Genomic DNA, 20,970 nt, shown 5'->3' with positions numbered 1-20,970 from the left:
TCTGTTCTTAGAGATGAAATGCTCCCAGAGATGGGTGAAGGGAACTTCTGTTTCTGAACGGCTCAACCTTAAAATTGTACCCCAAAAACTTCAAGAGTGGACCCTCGAAAGCAGTTGTGGGAAAAGCTGCAAGTCGGGGGAAGGGACTCACATGTGAGCAGAGAGACTCCTCTTCCTAAATGGACTGAACAAAGTTATTTGGAAGTGGGTGGCTGTCTCGTTGTGATAATGTTTTCATAGCACGAGCAAGAAGAGACTTCTCTTTCTAAATGGACTGAACAAGGTTATTATGGAAGTGATAAACAGACTGAAGGGCTGTCTTTTTACATTGTCAGTGGGAGAAGGGAGGAAGGTGGGGGGAAGAGAAGTGTTCTGAAGGTGTGGTATAATTTTTTTTCCCCTCTTTCAGGTCTGTTAATAAACTTCTTTATATTCTTTCAAGTTTGGTGCCTGCTTTGCGTTTCTCCTAATTCTTATCTCACAGAAGATAAACAGTAATGAGTATTTTGGGCCAAACCACTACACTAAATTGGTGTTTCTGCCCAGTTTGAAACCCAACCCGCTACACCTGGGAATTCTGGAATACCTGAAGACTCAATAACTCATGCAGTGAACCTCCAAGGAAGGTGTCTATGATACTTCTAACTGTGTTCCAATCCATGTAGTCAGCCCACTTACACCCACCCAGGGACAGATAAGGAGCTACAGAGAGCTTATGGGTGACGATTAAAGGGAGAGCAGGGACAGGAAACATTACAGTGAGGGTCTGCCACAGGCCACCTGACCAGAAAGACCAAATGGATAAAGCTCTCTACAAACAGATAGGAGCAGCCTAACATTCATAAGCCCTGGTGCTCCTGGGGGCTTTCAGTCACCCTGGTATCTGTTGAAGGGACAACACAGCAGGGCACTAGCAGCCCAGGAAGTTCCTGGAGTGCATGGATGAAAATTTTCTTCCCCAAGTAACAGAGGAACTAACAAGGAGACATCCTAAGCTGAACCTTGATCTCACCACAAGGAGGGGCTGGTGGGGCACGTGACGTGCAGTGAGCATGAAATGGTGGAATGCAAGATCCGCAGGGCTGTAAGGAGAGCACACAGCAAGCTCCCTACCCTGGACTTCAGGAGAGCCAGCTTTGGCCTCTTCAAGGATCTGCTCGACAGAGTGCCATGGGATGAAGCCCAGGAGGAAGGAAAGGCCCAAGAAAGCTGGGTAACATTCAAGGATCACCTCCCTCCAAGCTTGACAGAGATGCATCCCAACAAAGAGGAAGTCATGTAAAAACACCAGGAAGCCTGTGTGAATGAACAAGTTGTTCCTGGGCAAACTTAAACACAAGAAGAAAGCCTACAGAGGGTAGAAGCAAGGACAGGCAGCCTGTGAGGAATACAGATTAACTGTCCAAGTAGCTTGGGGATAAGGCTAGGAAAGCTGAAGCCCTGATAGAATTAAATCTGGCCAGGGATGTCAAAAGCAACAAGAATAGTTTCTGTAGGTACAATGGTGATAAAAGGAAGACTAGGAAAAATGTGGACTCTCTCCAGAAAGAAACAGGAGACCTGGTTACCCAGGACAAGAAGGCGGCTAAGGAACTCAGTGGCAGTTTTGCTTCAGTCTTCAGCAGCCACAGTGCCTGAGTTGCACAACTAGTGGAGGGTGTCCCTGCCCATGGCAGGGGGGTTGGAACTAGATGATTGATCTCTGTGAAAACTGCATGATCTACACTGAACTACATGACAACATGTAACTTGTAAGTCTTCAAGAAAACAAGAAGAACCACAAAATGAAATAAAAAATAAATAAATCAACTGTCCTGGACACAGACTGAAAACTGCATAACCATAAATATTTGTAGGAATGGAAGGGAAAATATTTACGTCCTTCCATCATTATCAGTTGCTCAGTTTTATTTAATAATCAGGCTTAGCTCCACAAAACTAAATAAGGCAGTAAGCACCATGAGACGATCTTTGCACCAGAAGGTCAAGTAAACATTGCAAAGAATATAATTCAAACAGTCACAGTGTTATTGGAGGGGACTTGAGTTCATGCCTTCTGACATATTTATCAAACTTCATGAAAAGAAGACAGACAAACATACGTAAATGTCACTGTTTCTTCAGTTCTTACAGGAATGCAGATATGGTGTTTATACACAAAATTAACTCTATGTATTTTATATCGTATTTCAACATAACGATAATGAGATTTTTGGACTGCTGAACAGAATAAACAAAATACATCAAACACTGACCTAACCATATTTCCTTAAACTAGAGTATCTACCCACAAGCAAGAAATATATTCCCAAAGACCCTGTCAAGTATTAGAGGAAGCAGAAAGCTTCTGAATTTAGTAACTTTTAAAAACTTCCTGAATAGGCAAACTGTAGATACAGCGATCAACCTTTTCACACAACCTACGTTTCACTTTAAAATTACTGTTTCCTGACTGGACACATTTAAGGGGAGCAGTAGATCACTCTTGTCGTAGTAAAGCTATGCAGCCAGATGAACATTGAGACACAACTGATTTAGCCAATGCTTTTTCCACACAGAATATATTAAGGCAATAATATTTAATCATCTTATCTTGATATTTACAGAAAATTTAGGCCTGGATGAGACTTGTTCAAAATTCAGCTGCTAACACAAGATGCTCATCCAGGAAATCTTTAAAGAGCAGATTGGATTTATCAGAAATAGTTTTAAATATACTTTTAATCTGTCTTGAAACTGGGAATGGATTTGTCGACTGCCTGCAGCCTCTTACAGGACATTTTATATCATAACAGATCATATATTTCATCAGTTTGTAGTAAGAGGAGGGTTTTAATTTTTTGAATACCTGTTTAGTACTGAATTACTACTTTATCTCTTTTAAACTTCCATGACTTTCATAAAAAGGGCTGCCAGATTAGGCTGTAAACCATTATTTACTCATAAAAGAACAAAGTTTTCTGGAAGAATTCCATCAAACAACTGTACATTAGATTTATCAATTTATTTCTTTTCCAGACTGAATTAAGCTCTTTTAATGCAAGTAAAGATGGGAAAAATTAATCTAGGTAAAATCAAAATCTCATCAAAACCAGTTTAAAAAATAAAGCACATAAATACTGTGAAAATTAGAAGCTCTTATCAAAAGACTTCACAATTTTGGAATTGCTATGTAATAAAAAGTAGAGATAACTAATGTAATGATCAAGGTGATACAAACAAATATTTCATCTTACTTGTCCAGAGCTGTGCTGGTAGGCATGCTTCTGCCAAATCCTCGGACACCCATCTGACAAAAGTATGGAATGCAAGACAGATTGGCAGCAATTATAGCCAGTGAATCTGATGCATTAACAAAGAAACCATTTTGGCCAAGGATCATGTAGCGGTCCTGCAGGAGAAAAGAAATTTAAAATAGCATCCTAAATTCCATGTATTGAGGACACATAATTTCTTTTCCTAGATCTACTGGAGGTAGAGAAAAAAGGGACAGGCTTTAGGTTACTCACATCCCCCTTTGGGCAGAAAAATGTACTGGCATCATTCTGGCAGGTTTATAATCTCACTATCACACCATCACTCGCTCCTGCCTTGCAAATCAAAGCTCCAGATCAGTTTCTAGCTTCTGCCTCCTACATGTCACTTCAGCAGCTCTGTTTCTGTCAAGAGAATGCTTGTGTAGGATAATCTTTTTGCCAATGACATGCACTACTATGCAGTAGGAGAGTGTTTTGTGTTTACTGAGAACAGAAGACAGCTTTTTTTTTCAGAATCTTTTCATCCTTCTCCTACCTTGTCAGGGGAGAAAGTTGCTTCTGTAATACATTGCTTTTTATAATGCTGATAATATGACATTAGAAAATTTAAATAAACAGAGATTATGATTCAGTGCTTTGTTTAGCTAAAAAGCTCTTAATTTATGATGCTAACCAAAAAGGACTTAATATTGCTACTGTTTGCTTTGACAAGTCTGTATTATCTACATGCTGGTCTGTTCCTAACCAGGGAAAAAAGTGTTACACCAGCACAAGACAAAAACCAGCCTGTTATTTAAATAATTCTCATTCTGCCTTCAAATCCTGCTTAATTTGCAGTCATCTGCAGAGACAAATTACAACATATGTGTCAGATTTATGGGTTGCAAATGTTACCATCTGTACCTGAAAGTAATACCATTTTCAGCTTCAACGACTTACTGAAAAGCAAACAAATTATACTTACATGTCCCATATCTGACCCCAGACAAAACAACAACTATGGTGGAACCTCAAGACAGGTCTAAATACTTACTCCATCAGCATCAAAAGCAGCTCCAAATCCATACTCGCCACCTTTCATAGCCTCCAGCAAGGCAGTTGCATATGTTAAGTTTGGATCAGGAGGCTGTCCACCAAAATCCTCCAGAGGAATACAGTTTATGGCAGAATTTGCAGGAGCTCCCAATTCATCACACAAGATTCTTCTCACATAGGGTCCCATAACTGTGAAAACAGAAATCTGTCATGCAGTCACAAAAGTGTATGCTTGACATTCAAATCTTTCACAGCACTGTGGACATTTGATACAAACCATACTTCCAGCAATTCTATACATCTGTCCTTGCAACAAACCCCAAACTATTATTTCAGAGAAGTATGTGATTGTCCTCACATTAAATAATTAATCAGTATGAAAATAATCAATTCAATATGAAAATCACAGTTCCCTACTACTGGAAGTGAAAAAGTAATCACTGAATGGTGAAAGATGCAGGGTTCTTTTACCCATTATTAAATAAAGAAATTATCGTACACATAAAGGAGTTTTTCTCACTAGAATAAAAATAAAACACTATTCTATGTGTCTAAATAACACACAATAGCAAGGAAAGTAAACAGTAGGGGAATGCAAATGGGAAATACACCTACTTTAACATCCCAATACATGTGAAAATTGCAATAGATTCATCCACCAAAGCATTTTACTACATTTTACTTGCTGAGTAATGCAGAGAATAAACTAAAACTTCCTCAAAACTAACTCCAAAATACTTCTTTATTTTGTTAAAGACATGACCAGTGAAGACCCCATGCTGTTATATACCATAATTATTACATGCTTTTGGTGACTAAATAGTCACTACCCGAGCACTCTGCATCCCTGGTATAAGTGTGAATAGGTCACTCAGAGGTAAAGAATGCATGAGTGACTGCTCTTTCAGCTACCTTACTCCCAAATCTTGCTAAGTGGAGCAGCTGTGACCTGAGGTAAAATTATGTAAGAGATACTTCTTTTCACGAAAATGTAGATGTTAACTCTGTAAAATATACCATGATTTCAGGTTCTTTTCTAAAGAGTACTCCTGTCAAAGTACTCTTTTTGTCTGCCAGTGTTAAGCTACCAGTGTGTACAGGCATAAATATATTCCAGAGGTGCAGAGCTAAAATAAATTTCAGAAGGTAGTCTGTCAACATATACATGTGGTCCTTTGTAATGTCACTATATTGTGGCTAGTGGCTCACTTTTGGCTAATATATCTCATCTAGAAAGTCTTTTGATCAGATGCCACCAAGAAAAGGGCAAACCCCAATGATTTTTGATTGCTCCAACGGCTATTCACTGTTACACATAAACATGTGAGCGACATTTCAATCCGAATTTGCCTGGACTCATCTCTCTCTTTTGATTCTTTTTGGCAATTTTCAGAAAAGAAGACCAAAATTTTTTTTTTTCTGAAAAAAAAAAAACCAAGAAACTACCTTCTTTGTCGTTCCAAGAAGTATTTGTGTATACACTTAATCTACATGTACTTTAAATTATAGTACGGATATCTCTCCACCAAAAAACAAGGTCATAAAGCCAATTCTCTGTCACCTTGTAAATAAAGTAAACAAACTCAAGTCCTTTAAAATGCTTATGATGCATCAGCTTTCTAACCCTAGGACAGACTATGCATCTTTTTGACAACATGTAAAAATTCTTAACAGTCAGTAACACACCTGGATATCAGAGCTTTTTAAGGCACTTTAGTAACATTCTCTCCAGTGTGGTACATGACAAGAGGCACTGCCTTCCTCACTGCATTGCTCAGGGACACCGTATGTCCTCTGGACACAGCTTGCCAAAGTGGGTGCTCACACTCATTGGATGCAGACTATAATCCTTGGCCACAGTGAACTGTGTGTTCACACTGACTGTGAACTCACTATGATATTTTGAACAGTGACTATCACACTGTACTAGATAAAATGCTTTACAGAAGTTTTCTAAGTCTATCCAGCTCCTTTTATGGGTCTGTTTTCGTAAACCCATTAAAGAATGAAACCTGGTTTGCTTGATAGAATCTGTTTTCCATATGATAATGTTGAACAGTCTTACTTACACTCCTACCCTTCAACTTATTATCTGCAGAAATCTTTATTTATATTTTCATAATGTAGCCTAAAATAGATCTCATCCTGGTCTGTGTTTCCCTAAGTGACATAGCTTGTATTTTTTTAACATCAGCATACCGCTGATCCCCTTGCTGTCTTCTGTGACATCTTCACCTTGTCTGGAGGACACTGAACTTTGTTCACTTTTAACATTAGTGAGACAAGAGGTCTCAGCTAACTCTTTAATTTCTTTATTCAGGCTTAACTAGTTTTATACCATTTAGAATTTCCTCTTAGTAGAGAGACTGCCTTGTAACCTCCTCAGTCACTGGACACTGCAATATACTTTAGGACCCTGTCATGGCAAGATTACCTCATCTTGCTTGCTTCCAAATGCAGAAAGGAAACTTTTATTGGACACATATGCCTTTACTTATTTACCAAGTAGGATAAACCTCTTTGCCTAGTAAGGCATCTAACCCATTGCCTTTGTTGGTAGTGTAAGGTTCAAATCTTACTACCCTTAACTTTTATTACACAAAAGTCTGACATTTATATGCTGTACTGTTATTCAGAAATCAATGCAGTGTACAACTTTAATTGGGAAGTTATTTCAGTGTACCTACAATTCTGCCCCAATAGCACTTAAGTTCATACCTCCATTCATGGCATCAATCCTTATTTTAATCTGATTGGGTCCGGTCAGCAAATTTCTGATGGCATTGAAATCAAAAATAGTTCGAAGGAGATTGAGGTAGATTTCCACAGAATCCACAATTTCCACTAGAAAAATCACACAGAAAAGAAGTGACTACAGCGCACAAAAGTTAGCTTACTTCTTCCAGCTCTCTTCCACCCAACTCAACTACAGTCAGAGTACACAACCCCTATATGACACAGCTTTGCTTTGAAGTCCACAGAGGAAAAGTCACGGTCTCCCAGTGCCTTCAGTGTGGCTACCATCAAGCTTTAAGCCTTGAAAAGATCAAGTTCTGCCTGCTAAAAGACTGCAGAGATAATGTAAGTTGACAGTTCCTATTTCACTGAAGACATCAATGAGCATACATTATATCAAAGTAAACTCTTTATAGATCATTCACTAAACTACTGGAAAACTTTGCAAGCTAAATAGGTTTATTCTCAGAGGAGGAAGATGTCCATGACAAGTTGACACAAGAGGTTCTATTCTTGTATCTGACAGCAGTATCTCTCTGCATCATTTCTTCAAGAGAGACATACAGTCTATTATTCTAAATTCTGGCACCAGGAATACCTGTGTTCAGTTTGTTGCAGATGGACAACAAACTATACTTTTGCAGTGTAAATCTCATTGATTCAGGAAAGTAAGGCTCAGATGCAACACGTTTTTTTGCTAAGGTCTTGATAACTTGAAATTTAAATTCATAAAAGCAGAGCACTACAATTTTTTAGTTCTTTTGGATGTAAAACACTAAACAAAAATGAATTAAGGAAAATAAGTCTGTCATAATGAAAGCAGTTACAAAACAAATGTCAAAAGCCATGATTCTCAGTCTTCTTGGAACAAATTACATTTCCTGATTAAATTAAAAAGCATATGTTATACAAGTATCTTTTCATCTGGTTAAATGAGTATCTTGAAATACTTTACTTACAAGTTAAATTATTACTTAAAATCTCATCCAATTTTGCTCAGAAACACTAACCTCACACTAATGCTCTTCTTTAGAGTAACATGAAAATGACACAGACATTTTTTGAGCCTGAGAAAAACACTTAGAATAGATTGTGACAATATGCTTGAAGAAACAAAAAAAAGTTCTCAAGGCTGAAAAACAATCTAAAACATATTTGAAAAAGAGCCAATTCTACTGTATATATTAAAAGTCTCAAACATTCACTAAGGTTATAGTATTTCATCTCTTCTATGCCCTGCTCCTAACAGCACTTTAGTAAGCCTTAAGCTTTGCATATATGAACAAATGTGACAACTACAGTGGAGTTCGTCACACATGTGAAGATAAAGCACATGTAAGATTAAAGTCTAAAAATTATTTTAACTCCTGCCAAACCTAACCTCAGTTGTTTCAACACCTCTGTAGCCTGATTCACAGGAATTAGTTCATACAACTGAAGAAAAAGCAGAAGTTTAAAATACATTCTCTTCGCTTTTTGTTTGGCGAAAAAAGCCAAACATGTTCTCTGCAATAAAATAAAATACTCCAGCAAAACCAAAATTTAAGGACTTTTTAAAATGAAAAACTTTATTTCTCAAAATGTACATTGTCTTGAAAGGTGCAGTTTGGGTGAAAAACAAAATTAATTCTAGGGCATCAGGAATGTGGAAAAGTTCTTGAGGCCACAATAGAGTCTTACAGTATTTGAAACATATGAAATATACATGAAATTTGAAATACGTTTCAGAACCCTTATTTATTTGTTTTTGACTCCTTCAAGAAAACAGCTGTGTTAGATAATTTTAAATCAACTGTAAGCACAGAAGTATTCACATGCTTAAAATTAAATATGTGCTTAAGCAATCCCTCTACATTTGGAGTCACTGGATGTACAAATCCCACAACTTTTCAGAAAGTGTGAGCAAAGGATGAATAAACTGAGTCTCATTTACTCTTTTGTCAATTAGACTTCAATAAGCAAACCATTCCTAGTCCAAAAAGGTTTGCGTTTGGTGTTTAACTACTAGAAGCATAAGAACATAAATTTGGCAAAGATACTTGGCTGAAAGACGAGGCCTGATGCACTTAGAAGTCTGTAACTCAGATTCCTTAAGTGCAAAACAAACGTAAAAGCTATAAATGCACACAGCATTAGACATAAGCAAGAGGAGCTGGAAACCATGGTGCAATTAGAAAACTATGACCTAACTGCTATCACAGAAACATGGTGGGATGAGGTACATGACTGGAGCACTGCAGCTGAGGGCCACAAGCTTTTCAGGAGACAGGCTGGGAAGGAGGGGTGGGGGCACTGTGCTCAATGTTAAGGAAGGGTCAGATTGTGAAGAGCTTCTCTGGGAAACGGCCACTGAGACCCTGAGGGTGAAAATCAAGCAGACCAACATGGCTGGGGTCTACTACAGGACACCTGACACGAGAAGTCTCTTGATGAGACCATCTTCTTTGTTAAAAAAAAAAAAACCAAACCAAACCCTACCTCCACTGGCAACCTCGAACTTCCCTGCAATCTCTCCTCCAAGTTTCCTGGGACTGTGGCAAGCTGTTGGAATAATTCCAGCAGCTGCTTTCATCTTTCAGATGATATATGACAGACCAACATCATCTACCTAGCTTTCTTTATTGACACTGTACCACATGGCATATTATCTCCGAACCAGAGAGACATGGATTTGATGGATGGACTATTCAATGGATCAAGAATTGGCTAGATGGACACAGCCAGAGTGTTGCGGTCAACAGCTCTATGTCCAGGTGGAGGATTCTGCCCCTCTGCTCTGCTCTGGTGAGACCCCACCTGCAGCGCTGCATCCAGCTCTGGGGTTCTCAGTACCAGAAAGACATGGACCTGTTGGAGCAGGTCCAAGGTAGTGCCACAAAGATGATTGGAGGGATGGAGAACCTGTCCTGTGATGACAGGCTGAAAGATCTGGGGCTGTTCAGCACAGAGAAGAGAAGGCTCTGAAGAGACGCTACAGCTGCCTTCCAGTACCTAAAGGGGACCTTATACAAAAAATTTCAAAACAGGCAAATAGTGTTAGGACAAGGGGGAAGGGTTTTAAACTGAAGGATAAGAGATTTAGGTTAGATTTGAGGAGGAAATTCTCTAATGTGAGAGTGGTGACGTATTTGAACAGGTTGCCCAGAGACGCTGTGGATGCTCCATCCCTAGAAGTGTTCAAGGCCATGCTGGATGGAACTCTAAGCAACCTGGTCTAATGAAAGGTTTCCCTGCCAATGACAGCAGGGCTGGAACAAGATGATCCTTAAAGTACCTTCCACCATAAACCGTTCCATGATTCTATACTTTGCCTTCTATTTTGATAACTTCTAGTAAGGCATCTTAAAGAGCTGAAGTTCTGCTTATATAATTACCCATTATAATTCTGCCACAATACTGATGTTTAGACCCAATGGACTTAGTATGCATAAAAGCGTACACTGATACCTCGGAAAGGTTTGAATTTGTTCTCCAGATCAAATTCTTGTCTTCCTAGGCGTGATAAATCAACTCTGAGATCTGGACAAATTGCATATTCCTCCAAGGTTTTGCTGATTTGATAGATCTTTTCTGCAACCATGTCTGGAGCGGGTCCTATAAGAGAAAATAATGTGGTGGGTCATTTCTTTCAAATGAAGATTTCCTATTTTAAAAGTGAGTGCTATAGCAAACATTTTTCTGAATATATTTGAGTTACTATGGAATAAATAAAACCAAAGTACTATAGTAAATAAGGTCTGTCTTTTCACAACACAGGTTTAAAACATTTTTCAAAAAAATAAAACATGGAAATACACTGCATTACTCACAACATTTTGATTCACATAGAGTATTTAAATCAATTCTTATCCAGGGGCAGGGAGAATGAGGTAACCACAGTCACATTTGTTTGGGTTTATTGGTCAAAGACTGCCTTTTTTTTACTCTGCATGGAATCTCAACATAGCTATTAAAGGAAAGCCTGTTCTTCAGCAGCAGGTTCTGGTGTTTCATAGGACTTTCTGCAAATGCACACCTGTGAAGATCACATAGTTTGGTGCTTCCCATTATTTCATTACAAAAACATACCATTTTTAGAAGTCTTACCAGTTTTACAGTGGTACTGTATTGCAGTTTCCCTCCACTACCTGAATGAAATTTATCTTTGTTAGAATTCGGTTGCTCAACAATTAGCAATTACAACCTGGATCAGTTATGTCATTCAGAAACAGAAAACACACCTTACTTGTGAATTACTTTCATTGCCAAAGCTTGAAAAATGGCTTTATTTTCACAGATTTACTGTAAACCAAACAAAAGTTGCAGTCTCGATGCAAAAATTACTAGATGAACTATGCCATATGCAGTGCAAAGGTTGAGTCTGAGTTGTAATTGAGTATGAATTGCAACAAAGTCCCTTCTGGCTGATCTGACTCTTCACAGCTTATATTAAAGCTACACTTTCACTCTAAAAATTATTTCCTTTATTCCCGTTTACATGTTCTCTCTCCTAATCCAAAGCGTCTTTGAAGGTGTTTTCAGTGCAAATTTCTCATTCCTCCAGCAACGCTGCTAGAGCAGTGCATTGCCACATAAATTAGTGTCTTCCATCTCAGATGCAGTGTACCAGATGGTCCAATACAACAAAAACCAGCTACTTAATTCTTCGTTTAGCTTAGAAAATTACTTCTTACTTGTCTAATCCAAACCCAACCAAAGGGTGAGGATGTCAATAGCTCCAGATCCTCCCTGATAGATGGATGTATTGTCTACTGGTATTTCCAGCTAAGGAGATACCCCAGAGTCACTCTACATTCTCTTCTACAGCTACAGAAACAAACCACTTCTGCTTGACCTGGATCTGCAAATAGACTGAGCAAGAATATAGAGCAACAATAACCTTCCCTAGGAGCTTGCTGCTGTGCCTAACCACAGTCTTAATTCAAACGCCTTGCCTAATACTTAACTCACATTTTCTCAGCTGGAACTTAAACCAACTACTTTTCATTATGGCCCTGTTGATTAACATATATAATTGAACCTTGTGACCTCTGTTTGAGCAGTGTTTCATATATAAAGCTTAACAGCCTTTTTGAATTCTCTTTAAAAAGGCAAAGCACACTAGAAAGACTGCACCACCAACTGTTACCCATCTACCAAGCAGATTTTAAATGCACGTGGTGTTTTAAAGTTTATAGAGTGCTAATGCATCTAATGGTTTGGCTCTGGTACATGTGGGCTGTGACCCTGGCTTTCTCACTGGCTGACCTGACACAGTCCTTTTAATCTCTCTGGGATTCCAGCCTATTCTGTTTATAAAATCACACTCATTTAACCATGCACGTTTTTCAATTACACAAGGGAGAGGGGAGAAAGCACTCCTTCTCAAGTTCTCTCACCTTCAAAATGGGGAAGGAAACATTTTATAAGCCCTTTCAGTTCTTTTTTTCACATTGAAAGCACTCTACATGTGTGAGGTATGCAAGGTGTCAGCTACCATCACATAACGTTATATGAGTGTACACAGATCTATAATGTAAAACATACAGAATGTATAACATACCTACACGTATACACAAATTCCACTATTCAGTGGTGGACTTGTGCTAAAATGGTACAGCTCTCTACCTGGGTAAGACCAGTTACTTCCTGGATAAACATAAGAAGTGCTTTCTTCCACTCGAGACAATGAGTTATACTGCTTCTGAAATTACATGCTTTAAAGTAAATGCCAAGACAAGCAACACAGAAATATGAGGAAAACAGAAGTCCCTCACAGGCATCTTTATAAAAGGATCAGAACCGTTACGGTGATCTGGATGACTATACAAGGTACTGTAAAAACAGGATGGCAAGTCTGTCGTTTATAGAAATCTTACAGCTACCCCAAGGGCTTCAATGAACATTTAATGCTTATTTTTCAGACCGGTGGAGGCAAATACACTTCTATTATTAAAAAAAAAAAAAAAAAATAGAGAGATAGAGAGATGCCTATGTTCTTCACAGTTTTAACAGAGTAAATGAAAAACACATAGTTACAAACACCTAGTTATCCTTGTAAGAGTATTTCCAGCATACCAAGATGGAATGTTGTAGTGTGTTTTAAAAAAACCCCATACCTCCATTGGCAACTTCAAACTTGACTCCAAATTCTCCTCCAGGTCCCCCAGGACTGTGGCTAGCTGTTAAAATAATTCCACCAGCTGCTTTGATCTTTCGGATGATACACGAAACAGCAGGTGTGGATAAGATCCCATTCTGTCCAATAACCAATCTGCCGATCTATGTGGAAAAAACAAGCCAAAGTACTCTGAATAGTACCAAATGTTTGAAAATCAGTATATAAACACACACACATACGGGCATGTATGTACAGGATTGAAATGGTAAAGTCCTGGTATGGAACATATTCTTTTGCAGAGAAATATACGTACATGAGTTGGTTGCATGCTAATCCTGAGCACTGACAAAAAATACTGTATCCTGGCACATTTAACCCCAGTGACCTGGATATGACAGCAAAGCAAGAGCGCAGCAATGATAGGGATTTGCAAAGCTCCCAAGCGTAATACTAGGCTGTCATCCTGCAACCAAAACTTGCCAGGTAACCCTGCAAATCAGCAAATCCCCTCAGGTATCAGCACAGTTTAGGGCTGACTCTGTGGACACATTTGCAGGGCTGGGACTATAATAGAAAGAGAACAGAAAGAGAATTGCCTTTCATAGGGCAGCCTTCCAGCGCAATCACAAGTATCACTCCACACTAGGACCTGCAGTCTCTTGTAGTTACACTTCTGCTGCCAAGACACCCTTGGATGTCCTGCCCCATAAAAAGCACTGCACCTCCTTCAGCCATCAGTGACTCCTTGGCTATTCCAAATGAACAGGGTGTGTTTCCCAGGGCACAGCTGAGCAGGGGAAGTTCCCACCATTCTTAAAATAAAAGAAAACCTTTCAGGTGGTGTTATTAAACACTGACTCAATGTGTTTGGTATTACATGCAGTTCCACTGCAAGGTTCCAATTTCAAAACCATGCCTTCATCCCCTACACCAATACTACAGTTTCAGCTTAACATAAATAATCTAGGAGCCAACAAGAAATGTATTTACAAAGAAATACAAAAGAGTTCCAATTTCTGGGAAACAGGAAGACCAAAAAAAAGCAAGGGGAAAAGGGGAGGTTAAGAGTTACAGATGAGAACTGAGGCAGCTGTATATGGAGCTTAAAAGGATATTGTCCAAGTTTGGAGTTTCTCAATAACATCAATACAAAAAAAAAAAGTAAAATCAGCCCACTCACCACCACCACTACTGAGTAGTAGTTTGGAAGGTGCAGGGCAGTTAGGGGAGGCAGAGGGAGACGCGGAACACTGAATCCCTCCCACTCCCCATCTAAAAACAGACTAGGAGTTGAACTTCGAATTTCATTCTCTAGTTTGAAGGAGATTTGGTATCTCTACAGTCTGTGTGGCAAAGCAACAGCACAGGAGGTGTCACTACCTGCCTCCTGTCCATGAAGAGCTGTTCCTTCATATACAGATGACCTTCTTCTGGGCACTCACATGAGGACCTTAATGGTTACTTAGAAGTGTGCTTCCAAATAACTTCAGAAAAGCAAAGGATTAAGAGATTATTTAACCTGGTTTTGTGAACTATTTTAATAATTAAGACTACAAAGAAATTATCAACTTCAACTGCAAGCATAAATTACTTTTTTGATAACTCTCACCAATCAGAAACTATGTCTATCCATTTCTCTTTCACTGAGAATCACAAGACCTGCTTTCAAATTTTAAAAAATGTGCACTCTCCTATCTGAGATTTCTACCTCAAGCTCTCATGAAAGAATGATTGTTTGTCTACCTGCTTCTCTTTTCAGAGTTTTTGCAGATAATTTTGAAGCCTATGGAATGTTGCTGGAAAACAGGAGAGCTAAGAAGTTAAGAAACAAGCAAAAAATTATAATGGAAAGAAAAATACTATTTTAAAAAAACCTGAAATCGATTGTTTTGAATATTGTCCCTCCCTTTTTTTAAACTATGAAGCATGTAGAAAGCTAGAGCAATGACTCAATCTTCCAAATACAGCTGTCAGAAATGTGTGCCAGCTCTTAAAACAGTATTGTGTATGGGTAAACAAAAGGAATATGACAGCGATAGCGTTTTAAAAAATACTTGAAAATAACCACACAATCTATCTGGAGGTACTCAAGTACAAATGCATTTATGCTTCCATGCAGGCTTATCACAAACATGTTTTTGGTATTTCCAAATCTAAACTAGTGAGTTTTAGTTTTTGTCTTCATGCACAACACCTGTAGTTTTAAAAGTTAGTAGAATATTTAAATTATTCACAATGCACAAGTTGCCTAGGACTATCTCTTCACCATATTTAATTTCTTCCCATTCAGCAGATGTTGAACAAACTGGTTTTTCCATTTTTCTGGATGCCAAATACTAATATAAATATGAACAATCTGATTTGCCTTAAGCATTTGTCATGATGCTACTATTTCTATACTACATAGAAATATTATTTATTATGCTGATTTCTGTATTACAGAAATACTGCAATTTTTAGTATGCTAAATTAAGGATCCTGCAAATCAAATTGCATAAGATACATTGGTATTTTATTTGCAGGGAATACTATAAAGTTTCACCTTATATTAAGGTCATCAGTACTTCTACACAACTCCCTGAGGAGAGTGTAGGCCTTAGAGGTGTAAATGTGCTACCCATCTTCCTTTGCTTTCTTCATTTTGGTGGCAGGAATGCACAAGGTCATCTTCTCCTGGTTCAGAATCTCTTCATTTTGAACCAAATACTAAACCAGCATTTAATTATTTCTTTAATTAATTTAATTAATATCCGATTTTACAGACTTCTTGCAATCTGGGCTAAAACAGTAACCAAACTATATCCACACACTGACTCACAATTAAAGTTCCAGTAATATCCTTCAGAAAATCTTGGACAATTTCATAGCGTGGAAAAATTATCTTTGGAATTCAAAAACTTGCATGGCTACAAGATCACAGGCATGTAACATCCCTTCTAATACTGTGTCCCTATGCCACATTCTATTTTGTCACTGTACTTCTAGTAGCAACAGCAGAAACAAAGAGCCTCAACAAACAGTTACAGCTGAAAGAATAAAGTACCCTAACAAGTACTTTACAAGAACACTTTTATGCAATATTACTGCTTGCAGCTGTGCCTTTTTAGACAATTCAGCTGATTACCATGGAGTCACTTAACGCTTTTTAAATTCTTTTTCCCAGTAATCTCTCATATGCCTCAGTCAATTATACTTGAAAGAACATGAAGCAAGCAGATTACATCCTGAACAACTTGGGGCTGTGCCTCTCTATCTTTTACTATAGTATCCTAAAGATGACTGAAAACCACACTCAGTGTAGAAGAAAATAAGTATCACACACAGCCAGGGAGGGAGGGCAAGATTTGCATGAAAAGCCATGGAAAATAAAAGCAATATGGTATTACGTAGGAGACAACCAGAAAACTCAACTCTCCGCCATCTCAAACTTCTACAGCATTACTATCAATATTCTGCAATCTCTCTAGCATGTTGTCATGACTTTCCATATTCAGTGTAAGATCATTAGCTTCTCACCTGCCACTGAGACTCACGAACAACAGCTTTTCATTTAAACCTATCCTAAACTTTCCAACAAAAATGAGACACTCCATCCAGCTGGTGAGTCTAATATTTGCATCAAATTCGTAGAGGAACTGTATTGCAACTGCTGGAGCCTTCTACCTCAGTTCTTCCAGACATTAAGGCTGACAGACACTACTACTGGCAGGACACAGGTGGGAAGGGAAATAGAGCCTCAGATACTCTCCTACCACTCCACTTTGTCAAACTGCTTGTTGCAACCCAGAATGGCACAGGACCGGCCTTCCTCACGCTCCCCCACCTTCCCATGACGTGCACTCCCTTACCCAAATGCGTTTGTGCCCCACAGAGCTGGTGGAGCATGTGCTGCTTGCAGCTGCAGAGCATGGGAAAGCTGTGCAGGCTGCAGCTGTGGGGCATGTACCTGCAGCCCTGAGCTGGAGGGCATGAGCCAGCAGCACCCAGGATGAGCAGACCAAGCACTGGCAGCTGACTGAGCAGGGGACCTCATCTCACTCCTTGTACCAGAGCCTATGCCAACCGTGCTAAGCTGTTAGCACAGGGGGAATGTGGGATGAGTCACCAAGTTAGAACAAGAGGAACCTAGCAACTCTAAAGGGCAATCCATTTACAGTTGATAATAGAAAATCACTTTTATTTTTGTACTCAGCAGGCACACTAACCATGACACTCGGTACGTATCTTCCAGGAAGGAGATTAAAGTTCAGTTTATCAGCACTGTGTGGCTATTCCTCTTCGGGCACTCAGGGCAGCTGAACATTTTCAATGCACCTTCAAGCCTTCCCCACATTTTATCTGATCCAGCCTACCATCAGTTCACTTCTTTCACTGTCATACTGGCTACATGATTTCTCATGATACTAACCTCATCCAAAGGGAGAGATTTTTGCTCTCATGAGTCTTCTCTTCCTCTCCCACTGCTTACATAGCACAGCACTAAGCAATGCTATCAAGTAGATTTAGATATTTTCCCAGCAGGTGTATTTTAACAGCCAAAAAATAACACGTACAGATAGTACTAAGTAAGTAAACATGAGACTTATACATTTACACTGTGCTTGAGAGAAACAGAGGTGAGGGTGAGCAGGGTGAAGACGTTACAAAGAGAATAGAGGATGAGAACATGGACATGGGAAGCCCTTTCAGTAGCTCCCTACCAGCTGGGCTGCTGAATTTCTGAGGACTGTGTCATTAGCAAGATAATCATGCGTGAATTCAGATCTTTGTGAGAACTGTGAGCAGAAGAGTTTGGGGTTTGGCTTCAGAAGACACTAGGGAGAAACTGTGTTTCTAAGAAACCTGCAGTAACTTAAGAAAGGGGAAGAATTATTACAGCACGGTGCCAGAAATATGTCAAACTGGAAATCTCCTGAGGGCAGAACGATATTCAAGGAAGACGGGGCATGTGACAGTAAGAAGGAGGCAGGCTGATAGGAAAAATTAGTCAGCATAACTTGTCTGAGAAGCCCCTGCTCTTCTAAACCCTTAACTTCTTCAGCACGTCAGTCCTTGTGGTCACCCTGCACTGTAACTAACCCATTCCTGTAGCTCCTACCAGCATGCAAGGACAGGCAAGAACTTCAGCCTCAGCAGTGCAGTTCTTTCTGCCAGGCTCTTGCTTTAGTTGTTGCTGCACTTCATCTCACCTGGTCAACAAGTACAACTCCATCAGTGAGACTATCTCCACTGAGCTACATGGGCAATGAGGCTAGGGAGCAGCACTCCTCCGCAACCTGTCCCCCTTTCTTGCAACTCCCCACACACCAGCCCACTTCCTCTGCCCTACACCCACTCCCTGCATGCTCCCTTCCCTGACACTGCAGATGGAACCGCTGTGCCAGTCTTGCCACTGTCCCCACTTCCACCAGTGTACCCCCCAGCGCCCTTCCACACCCTGGGCCACATAAACCCCGGCCTCTGCCAAGTCCCTATATGAATGGTGATTTTGCACTAGGCAGACGGTATGTAAGACAGTCAGTCTGACATCTCAGACATCACTCAGCATCTGCTTGATACTACCAGCACATTGAGAACATGTTTTAGAAGTAAATTTAAAATATTCATTACTCATACAAGACTGACTGGTCTATATAGCTTGTACATGACAACAAATCAGCAGGGAAAATTCAAACACATATGAAGATTCATTTCAAAATGAAAGATCTTCTGAAAGCACTGCCTTTGAAGCACTGAGCTTTTGCAAAAAATAATCCCTACAAAAAGAAACCCTATAAAATTATATCACTCCTTCTGCCAAATCTAGAGGATCAGTCTAGGCATCACAACAAGAGACAGCAGTTTCAACTCTGCTTTGAAGCGGAACTTCAAGCCTGCATTATCTGGTGTTTCCAGCTTTCTGTACACAGACATCCACACACGCATGTATCTAGCAGAAGACATAAGTCTTCTTCCCAAGTTCTTTTCCTACTTTCAAAACTGCACAAGAAACGTTTGTGTCCCGTCTGACCACAGGTTTCTGCCACTGTTGTCTTCCTGCATTTTACAATTTGTTAGCAAGTGACCAATAGAAAAGAACTATTATTTTCCTAAGATGTAGATAAAATGCTGAATTCCTCTTCCTTCAACAATACAATTTTCCTTAAATATGTTTAAAATATCCCGAGCAGCAGATGCATGTCTGATACCTTTGTTTCCCATGTACCTGTTTTTAACTCTGCTTCATTTTCTCCTGCAGAGTGAACCCTGTGTTTCAGCTCCCATGCCTTCCTCCTTCTAGAATAAGGTGTGAAACAGCACCGCACGGCTGGCAGTCTCCTGAGGCTGCCACCATCCCCACCGCCACACCCCGACAGAGCCATCACCTCTCCAGGGCCCAGCGGCACAGCCCAGCGGACGCACGAACCGGCACGTGTGGCGCTGGCTCGGGCACCTGACGCGCACAGCGCTGACATCCAGCCGCACGCGGAGTTCCTCCGGGCTCCGTCTGCGTCTGGAGCGCTGTCCGGGTGATGACATTGGAAGGTTCTGCCCGTGCTTCCCGCTGGAGCGCCGGCGCGGGCAGAGCGCGGGTGCCGCTGCCAGGGACGGGGCGCAGGGGCCGTCGAGGGGCGGCGGGGAGGGTGAGGGGCCGCTTACCCCGTTGGCCGCGGCCATCTGGACGACGATCTCGATGGCCGTCTTGCTGAAGTACCTGCCGTCGCTGCCCACCACCATGGTGCAGCCCTGCCGGTCGCGGAGGTCGACGGAGGAGAGGAGGCTCTGCACGAAGTTGGGCAGGTAGTTGCGCTGGCTCTCGAAGAGCGCCGTGGGCCGCCGCAGGCCCCCTCCGCCCGTCGGGCGCTGGTCCTCGTAGGGCGCCGTCTGCACGGTGAGCACGGGGATGGGGGTCCGCTCCATGGCGGCTGCCGCCTGCCGGGCTGTGGCTCCGCTGGGGAGCGGCGGCCCTGGCGCAGGCTGCCGAACCGGCCGTGGGCAGCCCAGAGGCGTTCCCCGGGCGGGGCCCGGCGTCGCGGGGGAGCCAGGGCGGGCGCGGGGTGCGCACCGCCCCTTCCCCGCCCGCCCCGCCGAGGGCCCCGTCGGCGCCTCGCTGCCCGCCAAGGCGCCCGAGGCTCGCCAGCCCGCTGCCGTCAGCATGCGGCGGCCCCGTCCAAAAATAACCCTGGAAAGCGAAGCCGAGAGCCGCGGGCTCCTGCCAGGGGTGTAACTGGAGGCAGCGGGGAGCGGGCGAGCCAGCGCCGCACACTTGCTCGGGGGGATCACGGTCTGTCAGCGTCGGGCCCCCCCCGCCGACCCCCGGCGGGCCCCGGCAGCCGCGGACCCCGGGCACGGCGGCAGCGCCTTCCGGCCGAGGGCAGCGCCCCTATGTAGCGAAGAGTCCGGCTGGAGTAGGCCGGACAGGGGTACTGTCCCAGGCGAGGAAACAAGGGAGCAGGCAATTAAAGCACGAACAAACGGAATCGATTTTTTTTTTTTTTTCTTCCTTACTGTATTGCTCAAAAGCAAGTTTTTTGTATAGTAAGTAAACTTGAGCAGGGGCTTGCTAAGTAAGCGTTCTCTCCAGGCTCACTCTTTGTAAGGCCGACTCTCAAGGTGCCTTTCCCTATGACAAACCAAGGTATTTCATAGAGATGTATGGCAAGGCTTAGTTCATGGGTTCATTCTGCTTAAATGAAATGCAGAGGCGGTGGCACTAGCTACTGTGAAGATGCCTGACATTTCCCAGTATAAAGGCTGTGTTTATAGATGCCTGTGACTGTCAAACATCAGCTGAAAGTTTCCATCCAAATGCTCTTTTCACACTGGGCCCACACAGCACTTTTTTGCCAGGACAATTCTCTT

The 20,970-nt window shown here is 41.3% G+C and overlaps 1 protein-coding gene across 1 annotated transcript in view; it reads right to left on the bottom strand.

The window, feature by feature from the left end:
* PGM5 (phosphoglucomutase 5) overlaps positions 1-20,118 on the bottom strand; it is a 75,254-nt gene extending 55,136 nt beyond the window's left edge. Inside the window, exons 1-6 of the mRNA XM_042012870.1 lie at positions 19,768-20,118; positions 13,127-13,289; positions 10,476-10,622; positions 7,011-7,136; positions 4,291-4,481; positions 3,237-3,391 (exon numbers count right to left, since the gene is read on the bottom strand). Coding sequence (XP_041868804.1) covers positions 3,237-3,391; positions 4,291-4,481; positions 7,011-7,136; positions 10,476-10,622; positions 13,127-13,289; positions 19,768-20,028 — 1,043 coding nt within the window. The 5' untranslated portion in view covers positions 20,029-20,118. The remainder of the gene's footprint in view (positions 1-3,236; positions 3,392-4,290; positions 4,482-7,010; positions 7,137-10,475; positions 10,623-13,126; positions 13,290-19,767) is intronic.
* Positions 20,119-20,970: the final 852 nt, after the last annotated feature.

The sequence above is a fragment of the Corvus kubaryi genome, unplaced genomic scaffold, assembly GCF_017639235.1.
Source record: "Corvus kubaryi isolate FWS band 111438036 unplaced genomic scaffold, C.kubaryi_AGA036_p1.0 split1-37296, whole genome shotgun sequence".
Taxonomy (NCBI): domain Eukaryota; kingdom Metazoa; phylum Chordata; class Aves; order Passeriformes; family Corvidae; genus Corvus; species Corvus kubaryi.
The sequence above is the reverse complement of the archived record's forward strand: the minus strand, read 5'-3'. Positions and strand labels throughout refer to the sequence as shown.